The sequence below is a fragment of the Toxorhynchites rutilus genome, chromosome 3 (assembly GCF_029784135.1).
Source record: "Toxorhynchites rutilus septentrionalis strain SRP chromosome 3, ASM2978413v1, whole genome shotgun sequence".
In the NCBI taxonomy this organism is placed as follows: domain Eukaryota; kingdom Metazoa; phylum Arthropoda; class Insecta; order Diptera; family Culicidae; genus Toxorhynchites; species Toxorhynchites rutilus.
Window position 1 is genome coordinate 297,227,040 of NC_073746.1, and position 25,045 is coordinate 297,252,084.

The 25,045-nt window shown below is 37.1% G+C and overlaps 1 protein-coding gene across 5 annotated transcripts; it reads left to right on the forward strand.

The window, feature by feature from the left end:
- The first annotated feature begins 12,815 nt into the window (after positions 1-12,815).
- Positions 12,816-23,317, forward strand: LOC129779086 (proton-coupled folate transporter). 5 transcript variants are annotated; one of them, XM_055786340.1, is made up of 5 exons: positions 12,816-13,091; positions 20,029-20,308; positions 20,361-21,368; positions 21,426-21,751; positions 21,819-23,317. In XM_055786340.1, the coding sequence occupies exons 2-5, from the start codon at positions 20,288-20,290 to the stop codon at positions 21,943-21,945; spliced, it is 1,482 nt and encodes a 493-aa protein (XP_055642315.1). In that variant the 5' UTR covers positions 12,816-13,091; positions 20,029-20,287; the 3' UTR covers positions 21,946-23,317. The 5 variants fall into 5 exon arrangements, with proteins under 5 accessions (XP_055642315.1, XP_055642314.1, XP_055642318.1 ...); XM_055786339.1 differs by lacking the exon at positions 12,816-13,091 and adding an exon at positions 13,100-13,259; XM_055786343.1 differs by lacking the exon at positions 12,816-13,091 and adding an exon at positions 13,104-13,254.
- The last annotated feature ends 1,728 nt before the right edge of the window (positions 23,318-25,045 follow it).

Sequence of the window (25,045 nt, forward strand, 5' to 3'; positions counted from 1 at the left end):
GAGTATCTAATAATCTACTACTAAAAAATGTGTAACTGTTGATTGCATAACTTTTTTTGCGTTTTTTCATTAATTTTTGAAATGATATAAAATTTCTTTTCATTCACTGGCGGGGTAAGAAGGACCACCAGTGAGGTAAAACGGTCCATGACGGGGTAAGACGGAGCGATGCTATTTTCAAACAGTTTAGTCTAGTAAAAATAACAGGAACAGTGTTGTCTAAGGTACTAAGTGTTTAGGGTTGTTCATAAACTACACACAAACTTCTGAAAAGGCCATCAATATTACGTGCAGAGTTTTACAAATATTTGTGAAAAAATTACCAGATTATCGGAACCTATAAGAACGATTATTCGACGAATTCCTTATGTACTTGCGGTGCATTTGTGTGTAAAGAGACGAGTAAGAAGATGGTATTTTATTTGATATAAAAATCAGTCAATATCACGACGTATTGCGCTTTTACCTCGTCGAAAGTGGACCGTCTTCCCCCCACAGCACCTTTTGCATTATTTTGCATTTTTTCACGCATTTTATATTTCAATTTATATCCCTTTTAACGTAGAATGAACCGGAACAATCTACTGAAAGATTAGGACACTGACAATTAACTGAAGACACAGTTTTTGCTGGAAAAATTCTTATTTTGGTTGCCTTCAAAATTAGATCGCTTGCTACCGCAATGGACGAAAACGAAATGGTTTACATTTTTGATATTTCATGCGCTCAAGTGTTGCCAAGTATTTCGAAACGACAAAAATAGGCTAATCATGCTTCTTGCGTAACATATTTGCCAAAAAACTGAGGATTTCTTATAAAACTAGAAGTGGCCCGTCTTACCCCACCGCGAGGTCTAACCCCGTCTTCCCCTACTACTATTTGTATAACTCTTAGATTTTTGTGAAAATTGTTGATTTAATTCTTATCGCAAAATATAAGACACATTTTTTTTTTCATTCCATTTTAGGGTGGTTTGAAAAATCAATGTTCCCCCATTTTTCCTAAAATGGTTTAGAAATAGACGGCGCTATGGGGGTCTTCGTAGCCACATTGGTTGCGCGTTCGCTTAGTAAGCGATCGATCGTGAGTTCAAAACTCAGGGCCCTCATTGACCATCTTTGTGTTGTTACAGAATAGCTACGTCCACGAAACAATCATCAGCGATGGAGATCGATCCACGGTCGAAATAAGATCGATTCATCCATACAACTGCTCTGCTCTGCAACTGTCTCCGCTGTCCGGTGGTCCAACTGTATAATGGAAGAACAGAAAAGAATACTCTTACGCCTAAATGGCTACTGTGTGAATGTACCATATGTAATGGTATAGAAGGAATACTGGCGAATGGCAACTGTGTAATGTGCTAATTATAGATATGATAACCATGTGACATGCTCCCGTGGCCGAGTGGTTAGCTTCATAACTAACATGCCGGGTGATCGGGTTCGATTCCCGTTCTGGTCGGGGGAATTTTTCGTCAAAGAAATTTCCTCCGACTTGCACTGTGATCACGCGTATTCTAGAGCTTACCACTCAGAATGCATTCAAGGCGTGTTATTTGGCATAGAAATCTCAACTAAGTACTAATAAAAAATGACGCAAGTAATACTACGTTGAGACGGCGAAGTTCCTCTAGGAACGTTAGTGCCATTGAAGAAGAAGAAGAACCATGTGACATGTACACGATTAAAATTCGGCTCTGTTACAGCTAGATTGCTAATAAGCCTTAAATAAATAAATGGGATAAAATAAAAGACGGCGCTATATTTTTTATATGTTTTCTTGGAAGTTCAGGCCTTTTTACGTAGGATATCAAAAAAGATAGATTCTCTAACTTTCTATCTCTTCACTTCTCCTTCTTTTTCCTCTCCGGTCACTGATATTAGTGACAGTGACGGGTTGGCGGGGTTTACCAGGTATGAGAGTTGAAATTATATTGGATGCAGGAGTAGGAGTTATTAGATGCAGGCCCAACATAAATACGTCAAAAAATCTCAGAATCACTGAATATGTCCCGAACAGCAATTGGTCATTGTTTGAACACCACTGAAATGGTCCAGAGACTCGGAAAATGGGTGTCACATAAATTAAGTGAAAGATAAATGCAGCATGGCAAAAGTATTATTTAAATTCTTCCCCAACGACAACCAAGGAAGCCGGTTTTCTACCGGATTGTCACTGGCGACGAAAAATGGATTTATTTCGAGAACTCTAAGCGTAAAAAATCATGAGTTTTACTTGGTGAGGCCGGCCCATCCACTGCAAAGCCAAATTGTTGCGGCCAAAAGACGATGCTCTGTGTGCGGTGGAACCAGGAGGGTATGGCATACCAACAGTTACTCACTCCGAGTGAAACGGAGCTATTTGTATTCACCGTTTTCCTGGGATTTAGAAGCTCATGGTTTTTCCTTTTCGCTACCGAAGGCAAATGATATATTTAAACTTTGCTTTGAAGTAAAAAAGATAGGAATGGGTCCGAAAACACCGTAAAGTGATATTACAGCACAGAAACGCACCGGTAAACATGGCTAAAACCATGAAGGAAGCGATAGAAGCCCTTTACTTTGAATTTTCGTCGCACCCGCCACTCAGCCACTCAGGTCAAGCTGATCTACAGTTGTGTTCAAAATAATAGCAGCGCCTAATGCTATTTCTATATCATTAATACTATTCATGTATGGATGGTTGATGTTATCAAATAATCATATGAATATATAAAGGTGTCATCACCCGTTCAAAACCCATATTGTTTATAGCAATACAGTTTCGTTCAGTGTATATTTCATTTGACACTTCCGGCTGAGTCCGTTTCGCGTTGTTCAAAATAATAGCAGCGAAAAACGATTTCAAACAAAGTTTGTTTCCATTCGGAGTTTTATACAAGTTTTGCTATTTTGTTAGTCGGTAAGTATATAAAAACGAAGATATGTGCAAGAAAATATGTTTGTTTTGTTTGTATTGCAGAAAATGGGTCGGGGAAAACATTGCTCTGAGGAGCAGCGCAATTTTATCAAAACGTTGATAAATCAAGACAAAACTTACACACAAGTACAGTAAACAGTGGGGTGCTTGGCCAAAATGATAAGCAATGCTTTGAAATGGAAAGACAAGTTGGAAACTCGTGGCCGGAAACGTTGCACTTCTGAAAGAATTGATCGAAGAATCATCAAGATGTCACGGACTGATCCAACTTTGTCTTCTAATAAGATCAAAGATGAACTAGACTTAACTGTGAGCACTGTTACTGTCAGACGACGATTGACGGAAGCCAAACTATACGCACGTAGTCCTCGGAAAGTACCATTGTTGACAAAACGTCATGTTTCGAATCGCCTCAAATTTGCTAAAATGCATATCGGTTGGCTTAAACAAAAATGGCGTAATGTTTTGTGGACGGATGAGTCCAAAATAGTTTTTTTCGGGTCAAAAGGTCGTCGTCAGTATGTGAGACGTCCACGCAATACGGAATATCAACCGCAGTACACGGTTGAGGCTGTAAAGCACGGCGGAGCAAAAATCATGATATGGGGAAGTTTTTCGTACAACGGTGTCGGACCAGTTTATCGCATACCAGGCATCATGGATCAACATGGCTACATCAAGATGCTCAGTGAGGTTATGTTACCTTATGCTGAGGAGGAAATGCCACTAAAATGGGTGATGCAGCAGGACAACGATCCTAAACAAACGAGCAAACGTGCTAAGGCGTGGTTTAAGGAGAAGAATATTGAGGTTATGGAGTGCCCAGCGCAGTCTCCAGACTTAAACCCTATTGAAAATCTGTGGGGAGATGTCAAATGCGCTGTTTCTGAAGCCACACCAAAAATGTGGAAGAATTATGGTCTGTAATTCGTGATTCGTGGGCTGCAAAACCTGATTCTCGCTGCCAAGCACTTGTGGACTGTATTCCTAAACGGTGTGCTGCTGTTATTAAGAATAAGAGCTACGCTACAAAGTACTAAGGTGGATAATCATGTTACAGAACAACTTAAACATCTTTCATCATTTTAATCATGTTTTCATGGTGTTGACTGAAGTACTGCCATTTTTTTTGAACCCTAACTTTTTTGAACAAATGATTATTTTATTAAATAATAAAATGAAATCTTGCAACCAATACCATACACTTGTTCTATTGAAACTCTGTTCAAAATACACTATGAAGAAAATTCGGAGCAAAGCGCTAATTACAAATTATTATCTTATTTCAGATTTTAAATCAGCACTGCTATTATTTTGAACACAACTGTACGTCAAAATAAAAAAAAAAATTAAATACAATAATCATCTGCATCAATTGCAAATTTAATGTCGAAAAAAACTTCAAAAAAACTAATGCTCTACAAGAAATTGTTGGTAAATGAACTTTACTCTGAATGTCTTCCATTCAAATTTAATTGATGTTCGATGACTTTACTCTGATTTCTCCTACGAAGAAAACTGAAGATGCTGTCAACCATTCCCGTTATCTAAAACCGAAGAATTAATCAGATTTTTGCGCCTTCAGATTTTCACTTTCGAAAGCATTTTCCATTCACGGTCAGAAAACAGAAATTGAAAAGGTATTCACCTTAAATACACGCGCAAATGTAAAACATCCATAAATGATCGTTTCTATCGCCAATTGAAGCAAAAAGTGGAAAATCTTTAAGGCGTTCGTTTTTTTCCTCAATTCTTTCCCGTCAGTTGTTACCGATATTTGAACCATGGCTTTCGTTACAACCTGTCCATCTGTCAGAGAGACACTGCGAATCGTACCGTTTGGGTAAAACGATGGAGAAACATAAGCTTCTCAATTCGATTTCCATCTTTCGCCTTGTTGTTTTTTTAGCGACCATTTCACGACCAATTGTACCTGTTTTTTTTCTTCAATTTATTTTGTAGGAACAAATTAGAAATACGTCTTTGAACCAATTCAAAATTGAATGAAGGAACGAAGCATACCCGCTGCTGTCTCCCACGCCGTCAGCAGCGATGCCCCCAATGTAAAGACGCAAACCGTGAATTCGTCCACAGGTAAATCTGGCGTCACATTCAATCCGCTCTCGGTTTCTAATCCAATTCGGTTCGCGACTCGAGTACACCACAATAAATCGGAGTGAATTTTGCTGTAATCGCAGGAAATTAGAGCAATGAGAACTTTCTTTTCACTTGCTGTTTATTTTCTTTCCAAGTGGTCACGCATCGATCCCAGCACCGGCACTCACAGAGTGGAAAAGTTGAGTCCCCTTCCGTAAACGTTGATTACGGTTTTCCTCCAGCCGTGGGCCTTGCGGAATTTTTGTTGATTGGCCTCCAATTGAGGTTTATTTTTTGCAATCAGTGCGACTCGCTGTCTCCAATGGACCGAACTGTTTAATTTAATGGAAGCAATTGGTATGAAATAGTCCGATTATTGGCGCTGTTGCCGGTTGGCAATTGATTTAAAATCTCCACCATTAATCCAAACTCTACGAGATAGCTATAGCCGGAACATGGTATGACCTGATTTGCCCTCGAGTGCTAACGAATCTTTCCAATGTTTTTTTCTACTCATTGTCAACAAATAACATAGATTATTTTATACCAAATAACAGAAATATACAAATAAGAAGTCGTATAAACAGATATAAGTAGCTTCTGAGTCATGTTAAATAATAAACTGAAATGGTAAATCGATTCAACAATTCTGCCCACAACTTATCTAGTTTGCTCATATCTCTAAACTGATTTTTTGGACTACCTAGTGAGAGGTACCGTTTTGTCTCAAATTCCGAACACATTTTTAAATGTAGTTTTAAACTAAACTTGAAAGTTATAAATAATTGAATAATGATAACCCTGACATTCTTTGGGATATAGTCTTCAATTTAACATCATTTACATGTATCGATACAACGTATGATTTATAATAACAAGCATTTGCAAAAAAGTGATTGTCATAACCAGTGACAAATTGATTGCGGTAAAACAAGTATCGTGAATTTTTCAGTTTTTGTAGTGATATTAACTATTTTGTTTGCCGTTTTCATGTTAAGTGATAGAAAAGGTATGAATTCACTATTTTTATTTATCCAATCTGTTTATTAGGCTCATTTAGCAATTCACCCAAATTTATTCGTATACATTTTTATCTTGAGATAACTATTGTGGTATATTACACTGTAGCCATTTTTAGGCTTTAGAATATTCCTATCCATCGATAAACATTAGTTTTATCTATTACAGGTCGGACTCGATTGTTTACAAACTCGATTATATACAGACTCGATTATATACAATTTTGGACACGGCGAGTTTGGAGATTTTCAAAGATTTTGCTTGAATTTTCACTAGGAATTTTTTATATATTGCAGCGAAATTAAGAAAGATAGAAGTTGGGCGTTAAAGAACAAATTGTAGAGTGGTTTGAGAGCTTCAATTTGATTGATAAAAACAATCAAGTTTAATATGAGTTTTTGGGATAAAATTAATAATTACACATTAAAAATTACTAAATTTGAAATTTTTCGCTTCCAAAATGTTATTTAAATACACTAATTTAGATGTTTCACTGCTATATCCTGTACTAAATTTTCTCATCTTTCAAATGAAAGCAACATAATTGGCTTACGTAGCATACTTTTTAGTGTAGAGCCAGTTTGAGGCAACAGAGTCCGAAACAAAAAAAAAAGCTCATAACTCTTTCATTGTTGAAATTCGAACGTATGCGTAGAAGGATTTTCCCCATCAAATATGATCATCTATCACCTTCTGAGAGTTTCTGGAAAAAATATTTTTTTCATGTGAGAAAGGTGTTTTCTCACTTTAAGGGGATGAATCAAAAATTGAATTCTTCTTTTATTTTCAATAAACCAGGGTTGCCAATTATTATTTTCAAAAATCAGGGAGAATGAAAATAAAAATCAGGAGAAATCAGGATGCTCATATTGTGTTGCCCGGATATTTCGAGCCGATTTTTGGAAACACAAACGCATGATTTTCATAGGCAGACATACATTTATTAACATTTATGTGCACAGTTTTGTTCCACGATCTTTCACCATATTTCACACAGCTTAAAATTTTTCTTCCTCCCAGAATGTTTGTTTTCTCGCCGAAAACTTTTTTATATACAAAAGAAAGATATTTTCATTATGAACTGTAAATGTCGAAGGTCGTATGCTTGAGAGAATTTTGCAGGGACCTTAACCTGTGATGATGTTTATCTGCAATATCCGGTTAGTTTAGCTGGTGGGATAGCAAATTCCAATCAGACTGCAACATAAATTGTCGTGTTGACAAAGAGACATGAAGTTTGGCGTTGCTCTGATGGAACACGACGGCTATCGCATTGACTAATTCTGGCAGTTCCTCTAGTTTGCTGCGAGCAGTAGTTGTGGGAATTTATCGACTGTTTGATTAGTAGAAGCTCATAATGGAGCTTCGAGAATAAAGAATAAGCTCAGCTTCGAGATCAGTTTCGTAAGATTATGCTAATGATGATGAGTTTTTGTGTAAATATCAGGAAATTTATTGACACAGTTGTAAAGTAAGAACTAGGACTACGTGTTTTAGTTATTCAAAAGCAACAAGTAATTATTTTCATTCAAAATTTAACGATTTGCAACTGCCTTTGGGCGTGCTAATCTGATAGTCTCTTTTTTTACACCAACTTCAAGCTTTAATAAATGTCGACAGCGCTTCGGAATATGTAGATAAAAACAAAAAAAAAGATTAAACATTGTGCAACTGCGGACTGGAAAGCTTTTTTTATGTAGGCTATTATGACAATTATCATTTCCAACCAGAAAAACTTGGTATATTTATTACGGTTAATTTTCATTCTAATAAAATAAAAAGTACAAAATCAAGAAAAATCAGGAAAAATCAGGATCATTTCAGAAAAATCAGGTGAAAAAAATTAAGTGTTTGTCAGGATATCAGGGAACGTGTCAAAAAGTCTGGGAAATCCTGAAAAATCAGGAAGGTTGGCATCTCTGCAATAAACAAAAAATATATGCATAAAAAACGAATAAAAAAATAATTTTTTTTTTGACTCGATTATATACAGGATTCGATTATATACAGTGAAAAGAAATCAGAGACTGTATATAATCGAGTCCGCGCTGTACACAGTAGCTGTTTAGGCCTAAGAGTATTCCAATTCAATCGATACACAATACATGCCGCCTTTTCGGCGAGAGAATATCACTATTTAAATTCACTATAAATGGATGAACAAATGATTTTTTGTGCAGACATCTTCATTAAAATTAGTATTTAAATAATGTTCGGACTTTGAGACAAATGCAATTGAACATATTTTTAGTTTTTCACCATGATTATGTACTTGTAAATCGGTTTTATTGTATTCAAGTGGAAAGATAACTCTATTGTATCCAAAATTCAGATTAATTTCACGAAACAGAACCATTTTTAGTAATGAGACACAGCTTAATGGTCAACAGAGCTTGAGTGTTGGAAATATGAGAAAAAAAACGGTATCCAGTTTTAATTGATTCTACGAGTCATACGTTTACGTAAAACGCACTTTCATTATATATGGCAAATATTCGCACTCGATCGCTTATAAAAAAATCGTGGTTCTCCAGTAATACATTCTTCCGAACATCAGTGTCACTATTTTATGGCAAACGTTACGCCATAAAATATTCCTCCGAAAGCTTTATTCCCACAGAACTTTCATTGAGGAGAGCGCCACAGCGATGCCATAAAAATATCGCACGGGTCTACGCAGTCAAAACAAACGAGAGACCGGTTCGATGTCTCGCTAACGGGAATCGTGAATGTGAGAAGGTTTCATGTGAGGAGAGAGACGGAGAGAAAGAAACACAAACAGATTCAAAAGACCACATCAATCCCCCTTTCGCTACACTGGATCATTCTAACAATACAACTATCTATTCCAGTGAAACATAGAAAATTATCGTGAAAACAAATTGTGACGTTTATATTAATGATAGTTGTATTATTTATATTCTGACGTTCGCTTTGCGAATAGCGTATACATGAAAAAATTAAAAAAAAAATGAAATAAAACTACAAAAGAAAATTCAACGGAACTAATTTTCTTTAAATCCTACGTTCATTAAGCCTTTAGCCGCTCCTTCTGGATGATTGTTTGCTGCCTCAAGTGGCAGGCCTCGATTAACACTTTCGCATAAAAATTTTCATTTTGGCCGTTTGCACAAACCTCCAAGATCAAAAAAAAAATCAAGAAAAAATAGCTCCATTAAATTTTCCCTTATAGTATTTTCTTCATCGCCATTCGCAATTAGTCCATTTTTGACGTAGGACTGCGTCTTTGATGTCTATATAGGGGGGTCACTCTACGAAAAATGTAACGAATAATTAAGAGATTTCAAATGCATATTACACAAAATCGTTATTGCGAAATACTATATATACCATTTTATAGTAAATTTATTCAGCAATTTTTTTTTATCAAAACACAAATAGTGGAAATAGTAAAACAAGTAAACAATTTATCGAATAAAGTATGTATTTTTTAGATACACCCGCTGCTGGCCCTGCGGAGAAAGGGCAACAAGCAACAAGCAATGTGATTACATACATTGCATACATTAACCTCCATGGCAGAGATGGGCAAATGGTTCGCGAGCGGTGCGATAGAAATAGTTCGCCAAAAAGTGCACGAACGGTCGTTCACCATACGAACTGATTCCAAACAAACTGTTTGAGAATGCATGAAGTGCAGAAGAAAAACTGTGGAAAGTACCGTTTTGTCTCGAATTCCGAACACTTAAGCTTTGACGGCCTGCTTTTTCATTTGACTACAATAAAATTGATTTACGAATATATATTCATGGTGAAAAACTAAAAATATGTTTAATCACTTTTGTCTCAAATTCCGAACAACAAAAATGCATTTTTTTAATCATAACTTTCAAACTACTGAACCGATTCATATGATCGATATATCAAATTAAAGTCAATTAGCTAGTCTTTTTTGTAAAAATGTTATAAAGGGTGTGTCACATCAAATTGCATCACGGAAAAAACGCTGTAGAAATTCGCCCAGTAGACCGATCCTTTTAAAAATTTTAGATAGTAAAATAAAAACTATTAAACAACTTTTGGCATTTTCTTTTTATTCATACTTCGAGCCCAAGCCCGTATGCTCGCACCTTCCTCTTTACCCCGTCCATAAGGTTCTGTACAACGTCAGGTTGTAGTTTTTTTTTTTTGAACAGAAATCCATTTTCTCTTGAAGTCCGTCTCCGATTTGACAACTTTTGGGTTCTTCCGGAGGGCCTGCTTCATAATCGCCCAATATTTCTCTATAGGGCGAAGCTCCGGCGCGTTGGGCGGGTTCATTTCCTTTGGCACGAAGGTGACCCCGTTGGCTTCGTACCACTCCAACACGTCCTTTGAATAGTGGCACGAAGCGAGATCCGGCCAGAAGATGGTCGGGCCCTCGTGCTGCTTCAATAGTGGTAGTAAGCGCTTCTGTAGGCACTCCTTAAGGTAAATCTGCCCGTTTACTGTGCCGGTCATCACGAAGGGGGCGCTCCGCTTTCCGCAAGAGCAGATCGCTTGCCACGCCATGTACTTTTTGGCAAACTTGGATAGTTTCTGCTTGCGAATCTCCTCCGGAACGCTGAATTTGTCCTCTGCGAAGAAGAACAACAGGCCCGGCAGCTGACGAAAGTCCGCTTTGACGTAGGTTTCGTCGTCCATTACCTGGCAATGCGGCTTTGTCAGCATTTCGGTGTACAGCTTCTAGTCCCGAATTCATAATAAAATCGCACAAAAAGAGTCACACCAATTAGGAATCGTACAAAAAGTGCTCGCACAAAAAAAAGGTTTGCCTGTGTTAACCGCGAAAAACGAACTAAAAGTTGTATCATTCTGCAGCTTGCTTGAAAACATGCCAAATAAATTATTTGAGCTGTCTGAGAACAAAGAGGACCTATACATTATAAACTTGTTGCAAATCATACGAAACTAACGTTAATTTTGTAAAGGAGTAATAATGTTGAAGGAGAAGTTGCATTTAGTTCTGTAGTTATGAAACACCCGTAATTTGGTTTTCGCGCCTAACGAAAATAAGCAAGGTTAAGTAGTCAGTTTTTTAAAAGAGATAATCATTGTACATCATTTTATCATTTCGACCGATCTCTTTCGCATCTCTAAAAGTTCTAATAAATTGAGTGATTCTATAGTTATGAAACGAAGTTCATGTTTAAAAAGATATGACTGTGTGATTTTCGTGTTGCGTATTCAGTCATGAAATATATCGCCGGTCTTTCAAGCATACGATAAAAAAGAGAGTACTAGAAGGGTTGCATTACAACTTATATCAACGTATATAGAGAGAGCAGGATGATAGGGAGGGACTGAAAGAGAGATCTCGTTACGTTTAGTCAATTTCGGCGATCAGTTTATGATCAATTTATTTCACAGGTCGTATCAATTCCTAAATATTCGATACATTCAGAGAGATTAGTTTTTCGGGATTTCGTTCCATCCAGTGGCTGAGAGTTTGCGTTTGCGAGAGACTCATCACTTATCGTAGTCAATCATAATTAAAAACCGTTCCCGCTAACTGTTATCCCTTCCATGATGATCGCAGGGGAGCCACGCCATGCGATCCATGAAAATAAAAATTAAATTAGAAGCCATGCAATGTCCACCTCTACCCTTGAGGAAAATCAATTTGAAAAACTAAACGAAATTCTCGGCCTCCAGAATCATCGGTGCCCGATCGTCCGACCGTCTGGTCGCAAGCTGGAGAACTGATGAATCTAAAAGTTTTCGTCTGCTGAAATTCGGTCGCACAAATGTCATGTTGCTCCGTGAGAAAGTATCCGTGCAATGGGTATAAAGGTTGGTTTTCAAGTATACTGTTTCAGTTTGGCTCTAGAAAGTGAGCAGTTTTTTCATTTCGTTAGTGGTCAACTGTGGTGTATCTTTCTTGAAGATATTCAAAACCAACATGCAGCAAATATCGTAAAGAAATCCTACGTCAACTGTGGAATCGTTCAAGCAGCTCTACTAGCGTTGCGAGTACTGTCAGCACTACTTTTATATTTTTAGTATTCAACACAGGTTACAATTCCGGGAGGAGGAATTGTAGCATGAATTCAGTACCTTAGCACTTTTTCTAATAATTCATTGTATATCCCTATACGAGAGCTACATAATATGCTCCATGTTTGTTAGATGCGTGTAGTCATCTTCTTGAAGTCCAGAACAGCGTTATTTATTTAATACTGAGCTTTTCAATGTTACAGCGCTGATAACCCTAGAGAATCCAGATCCAGAAATGCTGTTCTATTTTCTTTACATTAGAATGAATCGATTCACAATATCGCACGTTGTTAGGAAGACACGAATAAAGTTATTATTTGTTTTTCCGATTTAACTGTTTCATTTTATGAGAATCCCACCTTCAAAGCACCCAACACATTCAAATATCGAAATTGTTCCAAATATGATGTCGTCTAATGCAGATCTAACAAATACGTGATAATAAATAAAAACGACTTAAGAAATAAAGTCGAGATGAGTTCATCTCCAGCTCCAAATACATATATCTTACTAGGTCTCAAAATGACTTAAAAAGATTTGGCAGCCGTTGTTCGATTTGAGATGGACCAATTCAACACCTTTTCATCCTGAGTGTAAGAAAAATAAAATCCATCAGGTAAACATTATTCTCGAAGTGAGAGGATTCATTCTGAGAGTCGGGAGAGGGGTTGAGAACACGTGCTATCAGACTAACAGCGTGCGAGAAAGACAAGACATCGTGGAAGTTTTATGTATAGATCCTTCACAGTTGCGACATAGAATATCTCTAACATAACGTATTTGGCACCACTGTGAAATGCTCTAGCATAAAAGTGATTCACTTATAATTCATAATAAAGAATTTTCAATCAGCATGAGCAACTAAAAAGCAATACTGTTCCATGGAGGGTAGTGATACAGGGGAACAGCACAGGAGCGAGAGCGAATTAATATGAACGTCAGAGGACGCTACTGAGCCATCTGTCAGTGACCAGCTCATGATAACAAGGGATTGCTTTAGAACGTGTAATACGGAATGCTCTGTAAAGTGGTGTTGCGCTAAAAATTGTGTACTGGTGCGTTACGAAACCAAATGACTTTTGTGTTGTGTAGTAATTTCTAGTCATAAGCTCACAAGTTGTTATCAAATAGTTTCAACGCCCCACTTCATATTTGAGCGTCGTATCAAGTGTGTGAAATCCACGAAATCCGCGAAACTTGCCTCCTTTTCGGATCGCTGTAAGGTAGAATTTGTGGTGATTAGTTGATGTTCGCGCGTCGGCAAAAAAAACAAAACATGTTGATGTTGTACGGTTCACGATTCTAGATCTGCTGTATCAACAAAAACCTGTTTTTACTTTCATTAATGTGTTGTTACGAGGAGTTAGTTTGTGGTTGCAGAGAATTGCGCTATCAGCGTACTTTTCTTACGTTATTCGCAACTCATTGGCACCTAAAGCTTATACGCAAAGCCCAATTGGACAATTGAGACTAAACAAGCTATTAGGTGCAGCTCAACGTTATCTTTTGAACACATGTATTTTACTCGTTTGTCTTCAATATCAATTTGATTTGATTGATTTGAATCAATTGTAGTGATTGGGAGAAATTTGCCAACATTTTGTTTCATCTATTGCTACTGTACGACAACAGAAGAAGTGCGCTAAAATAATCAGCGTCAAGACTAGCGGTGCGATTCCGTGTGGACAGTGTGACTGCCCATATTTTCGGTATAGTAGACAATGTTTTATCCACGTGTAGAAAATTTATTCTGATAGCAGAGTGATTTTTGAAACTATGAAACGTTTTTGGTTCTGGGAATCTGTATTGATTCTGATGACTCACGTGTCGTGTTCTGAGAATAATATTTAAGTAGCCACGCAATTTGGAGATCATCATAAGTGACAAGACCTTCCAAGACATTATTCTGAGGTCAATGTAATGACCACGACGAGAATAAGGAACCGAGGTGGCCCCAAGCCGCCAAAGTGACACAAACCGAGTAAGCCACCGACCCGCCGTCAGAAGCGGCGGCCTCCAACAAACAAACCTGTGTTTCACCATTTGCCCGTTTAGATTGTAACATACAGTGATTGGCAAAATAAAGTGCTTACTCAATTTTTTTTCTTTTATATATTTTTTTTGTTGAAATAAAAAGTAAACACATGAGCAATTCCACATGAAATCGAGAAATGACAAAACATGAGTATTTTTAATTCGAATGAAAGATTGTATTCCGTTTGGGTTGGAGGAAATATGAGTTGTCCACAGCATTTGGGAATTTTTTGACTCAAGTGGAACTTTTAAAAAGGGCGTATCGTTTTTAGTAAGAGAAATCTTTGATAATTTATATCTCAAAAACTATGAGTCCTACCGAAAGAGTAATAGAATATTAATGTCTAAACGTTAAAAAATATACACTGAGAAAAAAAATTAGTAAAGGAACTGATACAAATTCGGTACCCCGTGGGTAATTTGGTACCCACCCGGATCTCCAGCGGTAATGAGCGCACTCTGGTGGTGAATAAAAAAAAGTGTTCTAGTAATGTGGTAACAAACATCAGATGCCAAAAACCCAAAATATCTGTGTTTTAAAAAAAATTTCAAGTTTTGTTGTTTTCGAAATCCCGAAAATTTTTCATGTGCGTCTTTTGAAAAATCATTAAAAATCGAATAGTGAGTCGATTTTAAATATTAAAGCTAATTTGGATCAAGAAATAGATGTTCTTCATACATGTTGATGATACACTATGCTAAGTATTGCATGCCCATGCAGCAAAATTTTGCTTTACTTTAGAAATAAATCGAGATGAAATTTGTTCACTTTTTCTTGAAAAAATCGTTTTTTTGTTCCTCTTTGTTTTGTAAAATTGCATGCTTTTTCGTCAAATTTGAGTTAATTTATGTAAGATAGTGTACTTCACTTCTATTTTGTATGAAAATGTCAAAACATACACTTTTCAGATATTTCAGGACGATTCTTATAATTTGAAAAAAATAAAAAAATGGGGTGCCAAATTTGTACCCAGGTATCTCGGGTACTCGAATTTGAATTGTTTCATTTCTATGCTCAAAACTCCGAGCCAGAGCAAGATTTTTGAGATCGGTTTGCGGGGAAATGTCGGCAATAAATCCCTCCATAAGCTGACGTAATATGAAGAAATTCCGAGCATTGGCCAAGAGCTAAGTCCAAAAAAACAAAATGGGGTACCGAATTTGTACCAGTTCCTCTACTCTTTTTTTATCTACAAAAAACAACTTTAATTTGCAATATCCAAAATATATATTTTTATAATTTTTTTTTTATTTTTTCATATAAAATAGAAGTCATGTGGAAATTTTGAAAAATGAGTCCAAGATGGATAAAACTAATTTTCACGAACCTTGTGGAACATCGATTTTTTATGAATTTTTGAATCTTGGAATTTTTGTATGTTAATAATCATTTTTAGGTACAAGTTATGAATCCTAATGTGATTTGAAACAAAAAAGGTCTTCATTAATCTCCTTCTAAATGAAGCCATTCTCGAGATATTTTAAAAACTATTTTGTAATTTATTGTCTTTTTTATAGTAAATAAACTCTTTTAATATGTTTGTCGTGTTTTACCGCCATGTTCAAGAAAATTTATGAATTTGCTTATAATTTTCAAGAACTTTTCCAAATAAATAATTATGGTAAAAATATATGTTTAGGAGTTACGTTGAAAAACATTTGAAGACATGTGGGTTAATACAAAACCTAGCGGCATTTTTAGTTCGATTTCATTTGGAATTGCACACATCGTAATCATTCTTGAAATCTTATTTATTACTAGCTGACCCGGCGATCTTTGCCCCGCCCATTGTTTTGATATGAATTGTTTAGAACAAATTTCTAAACTTTCTCTCGTCATAACATTGTTCTATGGATAGAATACAACAAATACAACAAAATGAAGACGGCTCAAAAGGGACCTTCCCTTCTTCGGATTTTGCGATCAGCAACACATTTGGCCTTTGGATAGGAATGCGTTATTTTACCTGAAAATCCATTTCCACTTTCAAACAAAGATGGACCGACAACGCTTACCATGATGAAATTTTAAAACATATGGGAAATAAATTTTCCGAAAATTTTCAATTGTCATGTTTGGTTGGAATATGTGTAATATTTTTATGGTATCCCCTCCTCATTCCAGAGGAGGGGGGAGGGGTGTCATACTATCATTGAAAAAATTCTCGTACCCAACAATCACCACATCCCAAATTTGGCTCCATTTGCTTGATTAGTTCTCGAGTTATGCTGAAATTTGTGTTTCAATTGTATGGCAGTCCCCCATTAGAGAGATGGGAGAAGTATCTATCCACCATAGAAGCATTTATTGCACCCTAAAACCTTCACATACCGAATTTGGTTCTGTTTGCTTGATTGATTCTCGAGTTATGAGGAAGTTTGTGTTTCATTTGTATGGAAGCCCCACCTTAGAGAGGGGGAGGAGTGTCTATCCAACATAGAAACATTTATTGCACCCTAGAACCTCCACATGTCAAATTTGGGTTCGTTTGCTTGATTAATTCTCGAGTTATACTGAAATTTATGTTTCATTTTTATTGGCTCCATTTGCTTGACCAGTTTTCGAGTTATGCAGAAATTTGTGTTTCATTTCAATGTATCAGAAAGACAGACAGAAACCCAGTTTTATATATATACAGCCTTTCCATGTCAAATCGATATAATGGTTCTCAGATTTCTATGAAAAGTGGTAGTTTTGTTCTTTACTGCAAAATATTAGACCCGTATTTTTTTATTTTTTCGTTAGGGTGGCCATTTCAATTTTAGGGTGGTCCGAAAAATCAACTTATTCCACTTTTTCCCAAAAATGGCTTTCTTTAGAATTTCATAACTTTTGAACACAACATTGAACCGATTTAAATGATAGATTTTTTTAGATATTAAAAAATATTGAACTTGCTAAAAAGATGGATTTTATTTTCGTAATTATTGATTGTAACCATTTTTTATTGGTTTCATGGCTTTGGACTAGAAGGCGCTATATATTTTTCTATGTTTACTTGAAAGCTGAGGATTTTTTCACAACATATATCGGTATTAGATATGCTATTTTTTTCGTTTTTGAGATAGGATTTTTCAAAGTTAACCGGTGGTCCGAAAAATTATTTTTCCCCTTTTATCCAAAAATGACGTTTTTCGAAAATTCATAACTTTTGACTTACTGAACCGATTCAGATGAACAACATATCAAATTTTTTTTTATCCCAACAGTTTATTTTATTAGGCTCATTTAGCAATTTAGCTGTAACAGAGCCGAATTCATTCGTGTACATTTTTTATCTTAAGATAATTTTTGTTGTATATTACACTGTTACCATTTTGAGGCGTAAGAGTATCGCTATCTATCGATAAACATTTGTTTTTCATCTATAACACAGTAGCCGTTTAGGCGCAAGAGAATTCCTATTCTATCGGCGCACAACACATGTCGCCTTTTTTTAGCGTAAGAATATTGCTATTGTTCGAATGTTCACAGGCTGTTCACAGCGAGTCTGTTGATATGAGGCTTGCTTTGTTGCGTTATTAATAGTGCCAATTACCGATGCAGCATACCGAAAATGTGAGCGGTAAGGGACTGGGATTACCTTCACATGATGATTGTTGCGTGGACATAGTAGCTAGAATAACTCACAAAGATGGTCAGTTGGGAGGCCCTGAGTTATGAGCACATTATCGTTCGCTTAGTAGCGGACACGCAACCAATTAGGCTACGAAGACCCCCTAACATATCAAATTGAAGCCAATGAGCTAAAACATATCAAACTTGCGGGAAAATTGGATTCTGGTCGCATAGGTCTAGCCTAGTCACATCGGAATATTGAACGAAGACTTAAAACATGTTAAATTTGAAAATCATATTTAAAAAACGAAAAAAAATATCGCTGATATCTACATATGTTATGTAAAAAATCCTCAGCTTTCCAGAAAAAATATAAAAAATATACTCTATCTTTAACCGAAAAAACTAGTAAAAACTAACTCAATCAATAATTCTGAAAACAAAAATCCAAAAAATCGCAGAAATAGTATTTTCTTCAAATAAAACTATTAAGCTTCAATTTGATATCTCGATCATCTGAATCGGTTCAGTAGTCCAAAACTTATGAATTTTTTTAATGGGAAAAATTGTTTTTTCGGACCATCGGTTAACTTTGAAAAGTTATAATAGGAGTATTGATAAGATTCTTGTTTTTTTTTTAAATTAATACTTTATTCTGCAAAATGGTTACAAATTTAATATTCAAAGTATTACCCATCGCTAGTCACAACTTTTTCCCATTCACGGATTCCTTTGCGGAAATAATCGGCCGGTTTGTCGGCTAACCACGAATCGATCCAATTTTTTACTTCATCAAAATTGGAGAAGTGCTGGTCAACCAAGTCATGTTGCATCGATCGAAAAAGATAGTAATCGGACGGAGCAATGTCTGGAGAGTACGACGGGTGGGATAGGACCTCCCATTTCAGCGTTTCCAAGTATGTTTTGACCGGTTTCGCGACACGCGGCCGAGCGTTGTCGTGCTGCAAAATAACTTTATCGTGTCTATACTCGTTTTGTGGCCGTTTTTCCTTCAGTGTACGGCTCAAACGCATCAATTGTCGTCGGTAGAGGTCCCACGTAATGATTTCATTCGGTTTTAGCTGCTCATAGTACACCACACCCAGCTGATCCCACCAAATAAACAGCATAACCTTCTGGCTGTGAATATTCCGCGCGGCCGTCGATGTTGATGCATGGCCGGGGTATCCATACGTTGCCCGACGTTAAAGATAATCGTAATGGACCCACTTTTCATCGCCAGTAACGATTCGATGCAAAAAAAAAACCTTTCTTTTATGCCGTTAGAGCAGTTGTTCGACGTCTCATTGCTTCAATTCATACGGCATCCAATGTCCTATCTTTCGGATCATTCCCATTGCTTTTAAACGATCGAATATGGTTTGTTGAGCTACTCCAAGTGTATCTGCAAGTTCTTGTTGCGTTTGTGATGGATATTGACCGAGTAAAGCCTCCAATTCTTCATTTTCAAACTGTTTTGGCGGCCCGGAACGTTCTTCGTCCTCCAAGTCAAAATTACCACGTTTAAACCGTGCAAACCACGTCTGACACGTTCGCTCAGTTGGAGCATGATCACGTTAAACTTCCATCAATATTCTATGACTTTCCGCAGCTTTTTTTTCATATTGAAGTAATGAAATAACACTCCCTGCAAAAACACTCTCGTTGGTACGAATTTCGACATATACGAAGTAGCAAAAAACTATGTTGTTTACTTTTTTACATATACTGAAAAAGACGCGCAATGACAGTAGCTTTCCAACTGGAAATTTGATTAACTGGAATTATAATCGAATTACGCCATTTGTTGTAAAACCGAAGAAACTTATCGGTACAGCTAATATAGCATATAGCATCTCTGATATCGAGATATGTTATGTAAAAATCCTTAGCTTTCAAGAAAAAATATAAACAAATATAGGGCCCTCTAGTCCAAGGCCATGAAAACAATAAAAAAACGACTACAATGTATAATTACGAAAATGAAATCCATATATCGATCATATAAATCGGTTCAGTAGTTCAAAAGTTATGAATTTTTGAAAAAAGTCATTTTTGGGAAAAGTGAAAAAAATGATTTTTCGGACCACCCTAAAATGTAAATGGGCACCCTAAAAAAAAAAATACGGATCTAATGTTTTGCAACGAAGAACTAAATTACCACTTTTGACGAAAATATGAGAACCACTATATCGGTTTGGCATGGGATGGCTGTATAGATAGATGTAGGTCTAACGGTCCATTTCTAGTGGCTGTTGGATTATGTTAACAGATTGAACTGCTGCATTTGAAATCATTTGACTATAGTGAACTAAAATATTTCTAATTAATACAATGTTTAAAATTTAAAAATTGAAAAATAAAACTGTGATCAACTAAATTTGTAATGAACATTCCAGCCCACCAGCGCAAGTGATGAGCGCCAGAACAAATTAATCTCCCCGAATGCATCATAAACTTGCTTATCATCGCCAACAGCAGCCGTCACCGCAACAATTATCTTTCCAAAGTACCATTCTGTCTGAAATCAGCGCCATCAGTTGATAAACGCGCATCTCTCGCATCGTCTCAGTTCAAATCGGTCAGTCTGTTCGTGAGCATCACATGCTCTACTTCATACCCATACTTGCTGAGAAGAGTGTGATTTACAACTAAACAATGGGTGACGAAATAGCGGAGGTGAGACGTTCTTCACTAACTGTTCAATAGAATCTCAATGAGTTGTTTTTAGGCCTCTACTCGAACGGAGAGGCGATGGTTCCAAAAAATCACCGTCGAGCCATCCATGTTCCTATACATGATGGCTTTCATGCTGACCTCTGTTGTTGAGCAGGGTTTCTTCCTGTACAAGGCTTGCACGGTGAATCACGGCTATTCGCACGATGTTTGCATCAATATCGAGAATCATAGCAATATCAAGAAGGAGGTCCAGGTTACGACCTCTACATTTCACATGTGGAACAGCATCGCGATGTACGCGGTTCCGACTGTCCTAGCTTTATTTTTAGGAGCCTGGTCTGATCGCCGAGGTCGGAAGCTTCCACTTATCCTAGGACTGATAGGAAAACTCATTTACTCGGTGATGATCGTGGTAAATACACGCATGGAGAACTGGCCTGTCGAGTACATCATTTATACTGCCACCATACCCAGTGTCCTCACGGGTGCGGACATTGCAATTTTCGCATCTTGTTTCGCTTACATTTCGGATATAACCACAGTCACGGACCGCACTCTGCGCATCACGATCCTCGATGCAACGTACCTCAGCACAATGCCTATCGGGGTTGCTCTCGGCAACTTGATCTACAATCGTACGGCCAAATCGTTCACAGTTATGTTTACCATCAACGCATCGCTTCTGTTTGCATCGATTTTGTACTCCGCTCTACGACTCAAGTCTCGCATCACGGATCAGCAGGTGTCGATCCTTGAGCTGCGCTGGTACCGAATTCCGGGGGACTTCTTCGACCGAAACCATGTGGTTCACTCAGTGAAAACTTTTTTCAAAAAACGCACTCTTCATCGTCGCATCTATTTGCACACCTTGATGGTCGCCATGTCGTTTTACACATTCCAGCGGGACGAGAAGCCAAAGATGTACCTCTACACACAACTCAAGTTCAATTGGGATCTGAGCCAATATAGCTACTTCAAGACGTACCAATCAGCTGCATACGTAGTGATGATGTTCATCGGGGTTCCTTTCTTCACCAAAGTTCTCGGAATGAGAGATACGGTTCGATTGCAAACGTTCGATTTCTTAAATTTATTTCAACAATAACTTCTATTTCAGTTTATCATTATGATCGGCGCGACGGCCCACGCAGCGGCTCGGTTCGTGTACATCTTCGCTGAAGTCGACTGGCTGTTGTACGTTGGTGCGTCAGTGTCTAGTCTGGGCCCAGTGGTGGCCCCGGTGCTCCGGTCGATGATCTCAAAGATGGTTCCTATTACAGAGAGGGGTATAATCTTCTCTTTTCTTTCCGTTTTCGATAATGCCGTACCGCTATTTAGTGGAATTCTGTACACTCAGGTGTACAACGCTTCGGTTAACAGCTTCCCGCAGGCATTCTTCCTGTTGACGATGGGAACCCAAGCGATGGTATTCGTGTTAACGTTGTGAGTACTTTAGGGATACTGTTGAAGTTGAAAGTCAACTGTGTACTGATGATTAACTTTGTTTTAGGGGAGTTCATATATCTCTGCGAGGCAAAACATTCGAGGAGAGTACTACCGAAACAGTCAACGGATTAATAGAGGGAGAGAAACTCCCAGCGAGCAACGGATCGGTCAACGTGGAGGAGGATCGATAGCATCCTTCGTGAAGGATTCACGTGAAAAATTCAAGGCGCTACTCCACTTGATAAAATACTAGAATATTTCACTAAAAGACTTGATTATTATATATTTTAGTTTAGAAAGAATAGATGTTTTTAGAATGTAGTTAGTGTAGATAAGTAAAAGTTTAACTACTTAAAATGCATGATAGTTTTCAAATTGATTATATGGACCGGTGTTATATTTATTGACGGCCCAATCCCTAGAGATGTCTATTTTTTCACTTAATCGGTTATGGATTATTCGTTGTTGCATTTAATAATAATCGATTCATTCGAATAGTTGCCTTAGTGAACAGACATTGATCATAAAAAAAATCGTGGATAGATAATAAAAAGTTATGAGGCGTGGTGCACAAGTAACATAACGCTAAAACTCAGGCTTTTGGACCTCCTCCATCCTTACGTAAAGCAATTCCTATCTCTAACACACAGTAAGTAACGTAACCACGACCCCCCTCCCCCCTTCTTGCGTTCCGTAATTTGTGAACGTCGCCTGATGACATAATTCTAAAGGATATCTTAAATATACAATCAAAGTTCTCTATAAGGACATCGCAAGGGTCCGTCGTTTAGAGAATTGTCGCTATGAATTCTTCATGACAGCAACATTTCCGATCATGAAACAATCGGTATGTTATCTAGCTTCTCTGATGACTTTTTCAACTTTACCGAAACGAAGAAAAAGTTATATAAGAGTTGGAATAACTATTCGAAACGCAAGTTGGAATCTGTTTTGCAGTGTAAAATAACGCCGATCTCTTCATGATGCTGCAAAAAATCTTGAAGAAGCACTTTGCTCTGCAATGAAACATATATTGGCGGCTAGGGAATTGGAGATTTCAGCACTAAGACAGGGCGCAAACAAGGCCTGGTACAATTCTACGTTGGCCTTCATCAAGAGAAGACGAGATCATTATCTATTAATAGCGAAACGTACAAACAGTATTAGAAATTGGATCACGTACAGAGTATGAAGAAACATGTATGTACGTGAACTTAAAAGTTCAAAAAATAAATTAATTCAAAATGAAATCAGCGCAATTCAGCATGATCCAAAGAAACTGTGGAAAAAAAATAAAAAATTTATGTAATCCAAGCGGAAATAGAGATATCGACATTGAATTTGACGGTAATAAGGGAAATTGCTTCATAACTGCAGAAAAGCTAAAAAAATTTCTCACGTCAAGTGTGGAGGAAATCCACAATAATATTGTATCTCCTACAAATCGACTTAATTTTGCTTTTCCTAGTCTGTCTTCAGAATTGAGATGCTTTAGAACCATCAGCATGGAAACACTGGGGAAGGTAGTAATGGATTTAAGAAACTGTTCAGGTGTTGATGATATTAATAAAACAGTATTAGTAGATGCATTTTATTTAATCAAAGAGAATCTACTATATATAGTAAATGAGTCAATGCTGCGTGGCGAATGCCCACATAGTTGGAAGAAATCTGTTGTCATACCGATTCCAAAAAATCCAAAATCATCCTAACCAGAAGACCGTAGGCCAGTTAATATGTTACCACTGTACGAAAAGATTCTAGAGATTGTTGTCAAAGATCAATTATTGGAACATATAACGGAAAATGGGATACTGGTAGATGAACAGTCAGGATTTAGAAAAAATCACTCTTGTGAAACGACTCTCAATTTGTTGCTCTTGAAGTGGAAACAGGCTATAGAGGCGAAGAAAGTAGTATTGGGTGTTTTTATTGATTTGAAACAGGCTTTTGAAACAATAGATCGACATAAGTTACTAAACTTGCTTTCCAATTATAATGTAACTGGACCTGTATTGAACTGGTTTGGAAGTTACCTGGAAGGGCGAACACAAATCACTATTTATAGGGACAGTAAATCATCGGCGGTACCAGTGAATCTGGGTGTGCCTCAAGGAAGTGTTCTGGGGCCGCTGCTTTTTTTGCTTTATATCAATGTTATCAAACAGATGTTAAATGGCAGTGACGTAAACTTATTTGCTGACGACACTGTTATTTTCGTTGTAGCTGATACATTGCAGGATTGCTACATAAAGATGAACCATAACTAAACTTAGACGAATGGTTCAAATGGAAGAAACTCAAGTTAAACATAAACAAAACGAAGTTCATGGTAGTATCTACACGAAATCTTGACAATGAAGGTCTTAATATAACTATTGATGGGCAAACGGTGGAAAGAGCATCATCGATCAAATATCTTGGCGTTATTCTTGACGAAACGCTGCACTTCGACGAACATATAAACTATACTATAAAGAAGGCAGCTCAAAACTATGGAGTGCTCTGTAGAATTAATCGATTCTTGACCATTGAAAGTAAAATCACTATCTATAAGGCAGTAATTGCTCCACATTTTGATTATTGTGGATCTGTGCTATTTCTTGCAAATAAGAGGCAAATGCAAAGAATGCAAATTGTGCAAAACAAGGCGATGCGCCTTATATTGAGATGTGATCGACTAACTCCACGAAGATTTATGCTCGAATGCCTGCAATGGATGTCAGTGAGTCAGCGTATTAAGTACTGCACGCTTACGATCATATATAAGATGACTAACGGTATGACACCAAATTATCTACAAAACACGATAACGTATGGTAGAGATATGCACCGATATAACACAAGACAAGCAAGTGACCTCAGAACCATGAACTTTCGAATGTCTTGTACCCAAAATTCTCTTTTTTACAGAGGATATCGACTTTACAATACATTACCAAATGAAGCAAAGACAGCAACAAATCTTCGAAGGTTCCGTAGTATTTGTAAAGAGTTTTTGAAGCATGATTTGGATTTGTAACTCAGTATAGAATCAATGTTGATCAATGTTAGCATGTAGCAAAATGACGAAGTTATAACGGGTATTTGTGTTTCTTAACTTATGACTATGATGATGATGGTATGTTAATTGTTTGCGGAACTTAAGTCATATTTTCTTTTTCTTTAGTCGTACGTACAAATTTAACTTTAAACAATAGTATGAGCCCGCGCGCGTTTACACACACACAGAGAAGCATGAGATTGAACATAAACAATTTTTTCTCGAATCAGATAAAAAAGTTCCAACGG

Excerpts from the sequence above, each read along its gene's own strand:
- LOC129779086 (XM_055786340.1), top strand. The coding sequence starts at position 20,288 with ATGGGTGACGAAATAGCGGAG. Across the intron at positions 20,309-20,360 it reads TGGGTGACGAAATAGCGGAG|GCCTCTACTCGAACGGAGAG; the intron begins GTGAGACGTTCT and ends AGTTGTTTTTAG. Across the intron at positions 21,752-21,818 it reads ATGGTATTCGTGTTAACGTT|GGGAGTTCATATATCTCTGC; the intron begins GTGAGTACTTTA and ends ACTTTGTTTTAG.